We start from the raw sequence: 12,964 nt of genomic DNA on the forward strand, positions 1-12,964 counted from the left end.
GATCTGGCCTTAACTCAGTTTTCATGTGTGATTTGCAATTCACCTATAGTGCTTACATTTAACAAAAAAAAAGTCCTGAGTGGTTCTCATTATTTTTGTCTATTTACTAGCTGAGATTTTTCTCCCCCTCAACTGCAGAAGAAATATTAATAGCAAATGTTAAGCATATCATTTCTAATGTTTAAGGTTTGTATAGCACAACCGACTTAAGTCCCATTGTGTTGGGCTTTATACAAACATGAGTTTTAGTTGTTGCATGTGTCTGTTAACAAGGGAACAATGCGTTAAATCATAGAATTAATCCAACAAATGGTACCTCTTGCTTCGTCCTTTAACCTCTGTACAGAAACTAGCAATGATTCCTTGTCATCCAGCTCACTTTCTAAAAACGCATTTCTTTCAATAGCCTGGTTCAGTCTTTGTTCAAAGTCTTCCAGTGAAACTATTGTTGCCCTAGAAACAAAATCCAGAATATTAGGGTCTTCAGCTTAGCTGTCAAAGAACATTTAAAAGCATAATAGAGGAAAAAGGTTAGCAGCATCTAGTTTCAGATCTAATGCTTGAGAGCTCTAGTAATTCACCCTGGAAATAACTTCTCAGAACCAAAGAAGTGAGGTGTGTAGGCTGAACAGGACAACACTCTAGCAACTGGACTCCCAGAACCATAAAGGAAAACAGATGGGCTAGAGCTGATATCCATGCTCTGCCATTGCCTTGGCCAGAAATAGATTTTAAAAAGCCCTGTTTAGGGCCAGTCAATGCTGTACTGTACATTAGTATCAGAAGCAGCTGCAGGGTACTGCCTCCATACTCCAAGCAGCTGACAGCCCGGGGAGCTAAGGCAAGTATGGAACCCCAATTCAGCAAGTTGAGCACTTAAGCATATTTGTTTATGTTTTTTATTTGATTTATGTGCTGCCCTACCAAGGCTCAGGGCAGCTCAGGACTGACAAAATGTGCTTTTAAATGTACTTTATGTCAGCTGACTGACATAAGGCTCAGGGCAGCTTACAGTAAAAACAAGTCATAAAAACAGATAAAATATTACATACAATAGTAAGTGATAAAACATTTCCCAAACAATACACCAGAACTTAACCACACCTAGTAAAACCCTGCTCAAAAAGGAGGTCTTAAAATGTTCCCAAAAGATGTCCAGATTCAGGCTCATGATGAGCCTTAAAGGGGAAGGAATTCCAAAGCTGAGGATCAATTCCTGAGAATGATCTCCTATATATTTTTGCTGGACAGTGGTGCAGATGGAACTTGCAGGAGGTTGCTCTCAGCGGACCTTGGGGATTGTGATGGAACATAAAGAGTCACTTGCTCCCTTAAGTATGTAGAACCCAGGCTGTTTGCGACCAGTACACTGAATTGCGCCCAGAAAGCTACTGGAAGCCAGTGCAGACTCTGGAGAACTGGAATAATGTGCTCCTGGTGACCCAACCCCATCAAAGGTAGGCCACCACATTCTGAATCAGACTGTAGGAAATACCCTAATGGACCAAAGAGAAAGGTACACAAAGGCATGAACTCAAAATGAGGAAGGCCACTTGCAGGTAGAAGGCCTGTGAGTAGAGGTCCTGCATCCAGTACGGAAGTCCTGCCCCAATCCCCAAGGAAAAAAGGGTAGGTTCAACAGTATCAGGCCACAGACTTGGGAATAAAAGAGGATCCTCTCCAGGATGTAGTACCAGGCCAAGAGAAAGGGGAACTCTTGAGCTGCTTTGTGTGTGGACAGCCAGGCCCCTGGCACAAGGATTGCCCATAGATGGACTGCAGTGACATGCAGACAGGGATTTCTGAGGTCCAGTGAGAGACCCCAAAGCACAGAGCCTATGTGGTCCCCGTGAAGACGGGATACCCAGGTCCTGGGCCTAGTAGATTCAGGCTCTGGACAAACACTTGCTCATGGGCAGCTCTTAGACCCTGCTTAGCTATCAACTGTGGAGTGTATATATATGATCTGAATTTACACCTATCTGACCACAGAGGCACAGGTGTTGGTTGAGGGCCAGAGTGCAGAGCTGATAGCAGCAATGGTTAACCACCTCCTCAATCCAGGAGTGGTAGGCTGGGACTAAGGCTCACTTACCTAGTTGTTGTGTCTGGCAGCAAAAAGTAGGCAGCATCTAAGTACTCAAGATTATCCTAAGGATCAACTAGGGGTGATATTTCCCTTTGACCTAAAGGTGTTTGGACACTGGTCTATACCACACCAAAAATGCCAAAGAATCAGAGAAGCCCTGAGTAGCGGTGGTGTTGTGGTTGGTGGCCTAATAAGAGGCAGGGCAGAGTTGGGGTACAATGTGAACTGGGTGACCCCAGAGAATATTCCACAGACCCAGGCTTATTGGGCAGTGAGGCTGAGGGGAAACTGTGCCCACGGGAGAAATGCCTCAACCCCAGAAATCGGATGTGCTTCTACTGTTTGCTATCCACACGGTTCCCCATCCTCCACAGGGTTTTCTCCATTTGAACTTTAGTATAGTTCTCAGGATTCCCAGAACTTTTGTAATAGTTCTCCAGACTCCTGAGCAAGGGAATTTTGCATTAAATTTGCCAGTATCCCTTCATTTTTTCTAAGACATATTATACCTGTCTTCATGAGTCCTGGCAGGCATAGGGCACAAACTCACAGAATGTCATCCAGTTTACTCTCAGGCAGCAGGAACAACTGGACCTAGTGGAAACATTTGCACAGGAGAACCTCAAGGCTGCACAGCAGACCCAAGAGCAGCATTACAAGAATGCACAACTGCAGGTCTATCAACCTGGTGATCAGGTCCTGCTGTTGCTCCCCTCCTTGGAAAGTAAATTCTTTGCTAAATGAGATCATGAGGCAAATTAGGGGTATGGATTATGAAGCATATCTGGTAGGGAGACAGCAAGGGCCCCACATAGATTATGTAAATCTCCTGGCAAGCCTGAGAAGTGCTGAATGTCTCAACTGTTTTATCAGCAAACACAGGAAACGTGGGGGGAAAAAACAACTGATTCCTGTCAGTGAGGTTGCTCTAAGGGGAAACTTGTCCACAGTTTGCCATAGCCCTATAGATGGAGTTTCCAGATGTGTTTAAAACCTAAGGAGGACTGCCCTGGTTAATTGTAAGATGGACCTGACAACAGGGTGTTCCCGTCCACAAGCAATTCTCCCATATACCCTAGTGACTCCAGAAGACAGTAAAGGAAGTACAGAGTATGCTAGAGACATGGGGCTGACTGAGGAGTCATCAAGTGAATGATGCAGCGCAACTGTTTTTTCTAGTTTGGCAACCAACACAATTTGGTTTTGCATTAATTTTAATAAACTGAATGTGGTGTTGAAGACTGATGTCTACCCTATGGCCTCAACTGATGAACTGTTGCAACAACTGGGGAAAAGGCAAACATGTGTGCATGTATGTGTGTATATAAACATATACAAATCAACCTTGGATTTAATGAAGGGATACTGCCAAATCTCCTTTGCTCGGGAGACCTGAGAACTAATAGTATTCACAACACCTTGGGGACTGCACCAATGTAGAACCCGCCCCTTCAGTCTCCATGGTGCCCCACCACATTGCAGCAGCTAATGGATCAAGTACAATTGCCACGTTGGGAACAACCTGCAGAATAGCCTGTGTAAGCTGAGCAGTAAGCAAAGAGCAGTTGATGTGGGATAAGCAGCTCAGGTGTGGGACAGCCTTGAAGAGGCTTTTCTCTGTGCTAGTGACTTAGGGGGTCTGACAGCTGCTAGAGCAACAGTTCCCAAACTGTGGGTCACAACCCCAAATGGGGTCGCAGGGGTGAGGGGCTGTGGGTTGGGAGTGAGGGACCATCATGCTGAGGAAATGGGGCCATAAATGGGGTCATGCTGAGGAAGAGTTTGGGAAGCATTGTGCTAGAGGGTTTGCCTCATGCCTAGTGTGTGTTTGTGGTCTATTTTTTTTCCTCTCTCTTTTTTTCTTTTCTTCCCCTCTGGAGTGACTAAGTAACAGGGCTTGCTCTGTGTGGGGCTGGTTTAAATAATAGTCAGGTGAAGCTAAACTAGTCAGTCTTATAAAAGGCGCCCCCCAGAGACCCACGTGAGCAGCAAACAGAGGGCAGCTAACAGGAGGTGGTGGGGGGAGGTGGTAAGAGAGACAGAGAGAGAGAGAACAAGAACATGTGTGCCCGTGGGTAAGGGTCCTGGTGTGGTGTTTTGCATATAGATTCTCGTCTTGTCTGTCTGTCTTCTCCTTAGAGCAGGGGCAGGCAATTATTTCGGGCGGGGGGCCACTTACTGAATTTTGGCAAGCCACTGAGGGCCACATGACAGGCAGCCAGGGGCAGATAAATATTAATTTTCTAAAATATTTAGGAGCCCTGCAGGCCGGATAGAATGGGCTGGCGGGCCACATCTGGCCCTCGGGCTGCATTTTGCCTGCCCCTGCCTTAGAGCATAGGTGTTCTCCAGGGAGCAAAGGAGGCATAAATGGTCAGCTGTTGCAACCTGCATGGGATGTGCCATGTTAATGTTCCTCCCAGAGGGTTAGGCGCATTTTGTCCGCACCAAGTATAAGCTGGTGTCTGCCCTGGAGAAGATTCAAAGATCAGAAGGAAGGGCATCCATGCTGCATTGCATCAAGGACTAGGAAGATTATTTGGTCAAGAGTTATGAGTGACTGGTAATGGAAAGGCCAAAGGGCAATGAGAAACAGTAGCAGCACGCAATTTACTCAAAGGAGGGTCTCAGAGTTGAAGAGCAGCAAACTGAAGTCAGCAACCACTTTCAAGCACCCTGCAGTGGAACTGTTGAGGAAAAAGCAGAGGAAAGGACATCATCTGCAGGCATGAGTCAGAAAACAGCCTAGCCAGCAGGAAGTGCAAGGCCCCACAGGTGAGGGCTCCAGGACCACTGCCTCAAGGAGGAAGAGAAAAGTGGTGGTGATGGGTGACTCCCTTCTGCAGGGCATCATCTGGCCAGCCAATAAAGAGAGCTTTGAGCTAGGTTCTGCAGGTAAGGGGTGAACTAAACCTTCTACTAACAAAGCACACAATCCAGACAACTCAAAAAGACTGAAAGAAGAAACTTAACTCTGGGAAAGGGCCAAAGAGCTACAGAACTGCAACAAGTGGCACTAAAGGGAAGCGAGGGCTTCAAAATGCAAACTACGCCCAATGCACATATGCAAAAACAAAAAGTATGAGGAATAAAAATAAAATGAGTGGAAAGCTGCAGCCTGTGAAAAGAACTATGATCTGACAAGCATTGCCAAGACCTGGTGGGACAGCTCTTATGACAATGTCAACATCAAAGGTTACACTGTTTCTGAAGGAGGGGGTTAAGAGAAAAGGTGGGGGTGTTGCCTTTATGTCAAAAACACATACACTTGTTGCCTGGTTCAGGAAGACAGCAATGCAGAATGCATTTGGGTGAAGATGAAATGTGAAAGATATGACAAAATAATGGTGGGGATTTATTATAGGCCATCTGATCAGGAGAGGAGGTGGATGACACACTCTTCAAGCAGGAGACAAACCTATTCAAAAGCTATGGGATGGTACTGATGGGACACTTCAATTTTCCAGACATATTCTGGAAGAACAACGCAGCCAAACATAAAATGTCAAGCCAGTTCCTAACTTGTGTAGAGGACAAATTTCTGTTCCACTAAGTGGAGGATTATCTATCTGGATCTTGCCCAGGGAAGAATTGGTGGAGGATGTGAGGGTGATGGGGAACTTGGAAGGAAGTAATCACAGTACAATAGAATTCCAGATATTTAGACAGGGAAAGCATGAGGTCAGCAAAATTAGGACACTAGATTTCAAAAAGGCAGATTTCATTTGACTCAAGGAGTTAATAGGCATGGTGTCATGGGAGGATAGACTGAAGGATAAAGGCACCCAGGAAGGCTAGTGGCTTCTAAGGGGCACAGTACTGGAAGACCACCTAGAAACAGTCCCAACACAATCTCCTTCTTTGACAAATTAACTACTTGGGTGGATGAAGGGAATGTTGAGGACATAGTTATCTGGACTTCAACAAGACTTTGGACAAAGTCCCACATGACTACCTCATAAACAAATTGGAGAAATGTAGGCTAGATAAAACTACTACAAGGTGGATAGATAACTGCCTCAGAAGCCACAAGCAAAGAGAAATTATTAATGGGTCCATATCTGAATGGCAGAAGGTTTCAAGTAGAGCTGCACAGCAGTCTATCATGGGCCCAGTGCTGTTCAACATGTTTATTAACAATTTGGATGCTGGCATAGAAAGCTTCTTGAGCAAGTTTGCAGATGACATGAAACTGGGAAGGACTACGTTGGAGGATGTGAGAGCAATTCAGAAGGATCTTGACAGATTGGAAAACTGGGCTAAAGCTAATAGGATGAAGTTTAATGCAGAAAAATACAAGGACCTACACTTCAGGAGGAATAATCAAAAACACAAATATAAAATGGGTGACACACCTTGCTGTATAGCAGCACTATGGAGAAGGACTTGGGAGTCTTGGTAGATCACAGACTCAATATGGCTCTGCAGTGTGATGCAGCCGCACAGAAAGTGAATGAGGTTTTGAAGTGCATCAACACAAGCATCAGATGCAAGGCACGGGAAGTAATAGTGTCTCTCTACTCGGCACCGGTTAGGCCTCATGTGGAATATTGTGTGCAGTTCTGGGCTCCACATTTTAAAAAGGACATGGAGAAGTTAGAGAGGGTCCAGAGACAGGCAACAAATATGATAAAGGGTTTGGAAAGCAAGTCATATGAAGAGAGCTAGGCATGTTCAGCTTGCAGAAAGGTGCTTAAGAAGGGATGTGATAGCGTGTTCAAATTCTTGAAAGGCTGCCATAAAAATGAGGGAAATCACTTTTTCTCTCTTGCTGTAGAGAAGAAAACACAGATCAATGGCTTGAAGTTGCAACAAAGTAAGTTTGGACTAAATACCTAGAAAAATCTTCTTTGCTGTTAGAATCATGAGGCAGTGGAATAGACTGCCTAGGCAAAGGGAAGTGACTGATGGACTCTCCATCACTGCAGGTGCTCAAGAAAAGGTTGGACAGCCCCTGATCTAGGCACAGATATGCCTGTTCTCTACTATGAGTATTTCCCATGTTTCTGGGCTTTGCTGGTTGCCTGCATGCCCGTCTGCTCCATGTATCAGGGTGTTTTTGAGCCTCCCTCAGTGACATTGGGTGTTGGCTACAGCCAAGGCTGGGGACTTCCACTCGGACGTGCCAATGCCCCAGCTGGGACCAAAGCCAGAGGTTCCTGGCTAGAGGTTTTTGCCACTCCACTCAGGGTCAGACCGATCACCATATTTGGGGTCAGGAAAAAGTGCTACCCAGTGGGCAGATTGGTTTGAACTGTGGGGGTTTTTGTCTTCATCTGCAGCAAGGAGCATGGGCCTCTACCTGGGCCTCTTGAGCATACAATAACATTTCACAGAAGCAGGACATTGGCTGCTGTCGTTCCCTTGCTTGCTGTACCTGTGGCAGGTTAGGTCTGTGTTGTGTCAGTGTTGACAGTAGTCTTATGTAAAGTTTAGATTATGGATTGTATAGGATGGTTTGGATAGGGATGATCTTACTTCAGGCAAGGGTTAGACTAGATGACCTCTGGAGGTCCCTTCCAGCCCTACTTCTCTATGATTTTTTGACTGTATGATGTGGCAATGTTCATCAGGACCTAGAAGGAACATCTTCAGTGGGGCAGAGCAGTTCTACAGTCACTTTAGTGAATCCAGCAAAATGTTAGGACACCAAATATTTTAGGTGTACAGTAGGCAATGGTGATATCAGGCCCTTGTTGATAAAGTAAAGGCCTTGATAGAGTATCCTGTACCCAAGACAAAAAAGCAAAGTAGGTAGCACACTTGTCACAGCAGACTCTGGATGACAATTTCTGAGCAGAGATGATTCTGATTTATCAGGCCATTCATTACACAGAACAGTTCCATCAGATCGCGCTTTGTAGGTGCAATGGCAACGAAGAAGAAAAGCATCTTCACTGCCACCACTGCCACAATGTAGTCGCTTGAAATTGCTCTTTGGCACAATAAATTGCCTTTGGCACAAGACAAGAGTCATTTGCACTCTAAATGCCTTCCCTCTCACTTCAGATATAACTATCTTTAAGCATGCAAGGTGTTCTACTGATTTCAAAAGGATGGCTCATAGGTTTCAAAAATTAACCATAAGGTTAAGTGTTTTGATGAAGTAGAGTCAGGCTATTCTACCAGACGCTCGTTTCCGCTGCCATAGAAGTCAGTGACAAAATTCCTTTTCATTTAAACAGAAGCACGATCTGTTTGTTACTTTTCAAACAGGGCATATCTAGAGCACTTTGGTAGTTTTCTGTGCTTCTTATCCAGGACATGTTCACTCCCTGCAGTCAACCATAGTATGCAAGGAAAAAAGCGAATGATAGAGGTTGTTTTATTTACATGAGACTGTGTGAAGTAGCTGCTTTGTACTTCAAAGAAGCTTTGTCCTAGAGCAATGGCTCTCAACCAGTGTGCTGCAGCTTCCCAGGGTCCTATAAGAACCGACCAGGGGTGCTGTGCCACTGCTAGCATGTGGTGAATCTGCCAGGCACCCTGGTTTTCAGGAACCACGTTAGAGCTGAACTGAGAAGCAGCTGCAGCAGAAAGGCATGCCTGCCTTCTTTACATGATGCAAGCAGGCACACTGCTTCTGCTGCATCTCTTCCCAGTTTGGCTCCAATGCACCTCCTGAAAGTTGAGGTGCACGGTACAGTTCTATCTGGTGGCAGCAGCATCAGTTTCCAAGCTGTTACTGCCATGGGATGAAAGTGCATCATGTGCCTCCGTTTCCAAGAGGCACAGTGGAGCCAAACCAGAAAGAGCTGCAGCAGAAGTGGCACACCTACCTTTATAACATAATACAGGCAAGTGCACCTTTCTGCTGCAGCCGCTTCTCATTTCCTCCTGAAAACCAAGGTGTGTGATGCAATTTCACCCTGCACCCAGTGGTGGGAATGACTATACCACAGCACCCACTTGGCTGGCCCCCCTACACCCTCCCTAGCCTCACGTGTCCTTTTACATACCCTGTCCCTTCCACCCCATCAGCACTTTCCATGTGCTGTGTGTGCAGCCCAGCACCTCATCCCTGCTGGCTGGATGTCCCCAGACTGTCCATTACAGCATCAGGGCTGGAGTTCAAGGGGGATCACCCTGGGGTAACTAAAATCAGAACTTGGCCCAGTGGCTCCCAATCCCCACCGGTGACCAGGGGCTTATGGAGTCCATGACTGGGCTGGTAGCAAACGTGCACAGGGCCATGCAGAACTAGGGGAGCACTCCCTATCAGCAATCTGAAGGGATGAATATAATAATAACATATTAATTAATATTTCTATTATAATATTCATATTAATTATTCAATGCAGTGCTACTAAATTCTGACAAGTTCTGGAGGACTGCTTTGAGTGAAAAAGGTTGAGAAACACTGTTCTAGAAGGATCACATGGATGCTGTAAGAATCACTTGGCTATTAAATGTAAAACTTGGTATGCTGACGGGGCTTGTTTGAGGGGTTATTTTTATGCTTCATCCTTTTCTTCTGGAAGACCATAAAGTCAACTGGAAATTACTGCTTTTGTTTCTTATGTTTTTACAGTAAATATATGAATCACTTTAGACTCCTCTTACACTCATTGCTGTATTATAGGCATAATCATTTACTGAGGTTAACTGCAACAGACATCTGACATCAAGCGTCTTTCCTTAAGACTACCTAAGATCCACTATTGTTTATAGTATCTAAGCGGTCAGACTTAGCAACAGTCAAAGTGAGACAACAGGTTTCCAGGAATTCACCTCTTTGCACGCTCTAGGTCATCATTGGCCTGTTCCAGTTCCCTTACGTATTTGTGCAGTTGGTCTTTAATGGCTCGTGTTTGACTCAGGTCATCTTCCAATAATGACACTTGCTTGTAACTTTGTGCATATTGGTGTTCAAGTTTCTCCTGAAAATAAGAGGGGAAACTAAATTAATATCATTAAAATGCACCTTTCTAGAGTCAAGTCAGTAGTCAAACAGGATATAAGGTAACTCACTAGCGCCAATCACCTCACTTGAGATTGCTAGCAGTAGCAAGAAGGAACATAAATATTAATAAGAATATTTCCTAGACATTAGAACTGGACACCATAAAATAGAAAAAGCCAATGTTGCAAAAAGCACAAATACAGTCAGCAAATGCCTGGCTATTGTTTAAGGAGCATATCAACTGTCCTGAAGAGCTGGCAATGACAGGTCCCTTTAGGCCTTTAAATACAAATGGCCAGATGAGAGTCTGACTGTACCATCAGGCTGTGACTGGAACTGGCTCAAAATCTGGCCTGTTAGCAAAAATGAGAGACACTGGTAGTTGTTACTAAGCCTCCCAACTACATAGGACAAATCAGACTACCTTGTAACTTAAGACCTTTTCCTGAAAAACTATGGAAAATTAACTGTTGATTAAGCTTGTTCCAGAAAGTTGAGAATACAAAATCTATCTTGGATCTTGTCCTGACCAATAGGGAAGGACTGGTAGAGGATGAGAAGATGATGGGAAACTTGGGAGGAAAGAGTCTTGATATGACAGAATTCCAGATCCTGAGACAGCATACAGGCAATGGAAAAAAGGGTAGGTCACCAAGGAAGCATACCAGAAAATAGCAAGAACCTGCAAAGAAAAAAATCAGGAAGGTAAAGATAAAGAATGAGCTGCACCCAGTGAGGGAGGATAAAGACAATAAGAAGCAGCCCTGTAAGTATGCTGGTCAGAAAAGATGAAAAAAAAGCCGTGGGTCCACTGTTAACTAGCCAGGGAGAACTCTTGCCAAAAGATGCAAGGAAGGTGGAGCTACTCAACAGCTAATTTGCCAGTCTTCACAAAAAAATGTAAGTTTCAACCAGACAACAGACAAGGATTATTTGGATAAGGAAGGGGACAAGCTGAGGGAAAAGATAACAAGAGAGACAGTTAGAGAGCTTTTGATGGGTCTGAATGAATTCAAGTCAGCAGGGCCTGAGAAACTTCATCCCAGGGTGCTGAAGGAACTGGCAAAAGAGATGTTGGAGCCCTTGGCAATAATCTTCATAAAGTCATGGGAGACAGGCCAGGTAACAGAGGATAGGAAAAAAGGCCAACACAGTGCCCCTTTATTAAAAAGGCAAAAAAGAAACTACAGATCAATTAGCTTCTTCTCAATACCCAGGAAGTTACAGAAGCATATCCTAAGAAAGTCCATTTGGAAGCATCTGAAGGAGGAGAGGCCAATCACAAGCAGCCAGCAGAGATTTTCTATGATAAATAGTGTCAAACAGATTTGATCTCCTCCTTTGACAAACTAACTCCTTAGGTGGCTGAAGTGAATTCTGTACATATGGTGTATCTGGACTTCAGCAAGGCTTTTGACAAGGTCCTACGTGACTCTCTCAAAGTAATTGAAGAAATGTGTGCTAGACATAACTGCTGTAAGGTGGATAGACAACTGGCTCAATAACTACAGCAAAGGGTATTTATAAATGGATTCATGTCAGAATGGCAGGAGTCCCACAGGAAGTCTGTCCTGGGCCCGCTGCTGTTCAATCATACAAGGATTTGTATGCTAGAATAGAGAGAGTACTTAACAAATTTGTAAATGACATGTAACTGAGAAGGACTGCAAACACACTGGAAGATGGGACCACAATTCAGAAGGATCCTGACACACTGGAAATCTGGGCTGGAGCTAACAGGATGAAGTTCAATGCTGACAAGTGCAAGGTTGGGAAGAAGAATCAAAAACACAAATACAAAATGGGTGACACCTGGCTGAATGGCAGCACTACAGAAAGAGATCTGGGAGTCTTGGTAGATCACAGGCTCGACATGAGCCTACAGTGTGATGTAGATGCACAAAAAACAAATGCAGTTTTAGGATGTATCAATAGAAGCATGAAGTGCAAGACACAGGAGTTTCCATTCGGCACTGGTTAGGCCTCATGTAGACTATTGTGTGCAGCTTAGGCTCCACATTTTTAAAAGGATGTGGAGAAGTTAGAGAGGGTCCAGAGGCTTCCCATCTTCCTGCTGTGTGTGTCACAGTCCTTCTAGGATCTTCTGACATATAAACTAACTAGCACTCTGCAGTCACAGGGCATTGGCACTGCCCATCTTCCCTGATTTTATCTGTGGCACATTATAGGGTACCTTGATACATTCTGGGTATTATGCCTTGCAGTGTGAGGCCCAATCACCTGACCAAGACTGCCAGTCACACAAGTGCAGGGAGTCAAGCTTGCCATTTGCCAGTGAGGAAGAGATCTGGATTGTGCTCCCCCTGACCAGCAATATGGTGCAGTGGGACCTGACCCTCAGTCCCATAGTCGTGCTTCCTGCCATGCATCTGTGGCATGGCAGGAAGCACAACTATCAGAATCCCACATCAGATCCCACTGCAACTTTAACGTCTGTTAGGGGCCACTAACTCATATTCCAGTGCAATTTACAGGTTTCCCTCAATTTATGCAGTACATGTGTTCCTGGAAAACTGTGCATAAATTGAATTTGCATAAAGAGAAGCCAGTTTACAACGTGAGAAATAAGGATACATTCCCATGGCGGTGAGGGAAGGAAGGAGTAAGGCAGCGACTAGGCAGTGAGGGAGGGAGGCGTGTGGCACAGCCCTTCGGCCACTCCCGGGGCTGCAGCAGGGAGCAAAACAGAGGAAACTGTGTGTATGTGTGTGTGTGTGGGGGGGGGGGGGGGAGAAAGCGCGCAGCAGCTCTTGCTGCTATGCACACCCTGGAAGGACTGCAGGCTGGGAGGCTGCACCGGCCTCTTCCCAGGGGGCGCATGCCCCCAGATCTGTGTCCTATAGGAGAGCAGGCTGCTCCTGCAGACTGGGGCCAGCGGTGGCACCGGACTTTTCCCAGAGCTTAGGGCGGGCCACAGCAATGGGAGGGGGGCTGCTACCACCCCAAAATTT

General features: G+C 45.3%; 1 protein-coding gene across 1 annotated transcript in view; it reads right to left on the reverse strand.

Moving 5' to 3' along the window:
- Nucleotides 1-12,964, reverse strand: part of NDEL1 (nudE neurodevelopment protein 1 like 1) — a 46,726-nt gene that overhangs the window by 28,575 nt on the left and 5,187 nt on the right. The window contains exons 4-5 of the mRNA XM_006037749.2: nucleotides 9,821-9,969; nucleotides 317-453 (exon numbers count right to left, since the gene is read on the reverse strand). Of these exons, the coding sequence (XP_006037811.1) occupies nucleotides 317-453; nucleotides 9,821-9,969 (286 nt within the window). The remainder of the gene's footprint in view (nucleotides 1-316; nucleotides 454-9,820; nucleotides 9,970-12,964) is intronic.

The sequence above is a fragment of the Alligator sinensis genome, unplaced genomic scaffold (assembly GCF_000455745.1).
Source record: "Alligator sinensis unplaced genomic scaffold, ASM45574v1 scaffold1145_1, whole genome shotgun sequence".
Lineage (NCBI taxonomy): Eukaryota > Metazoa > Chordata > Crocodylia > Alligatoridae > Alligator > Alligator sinensis.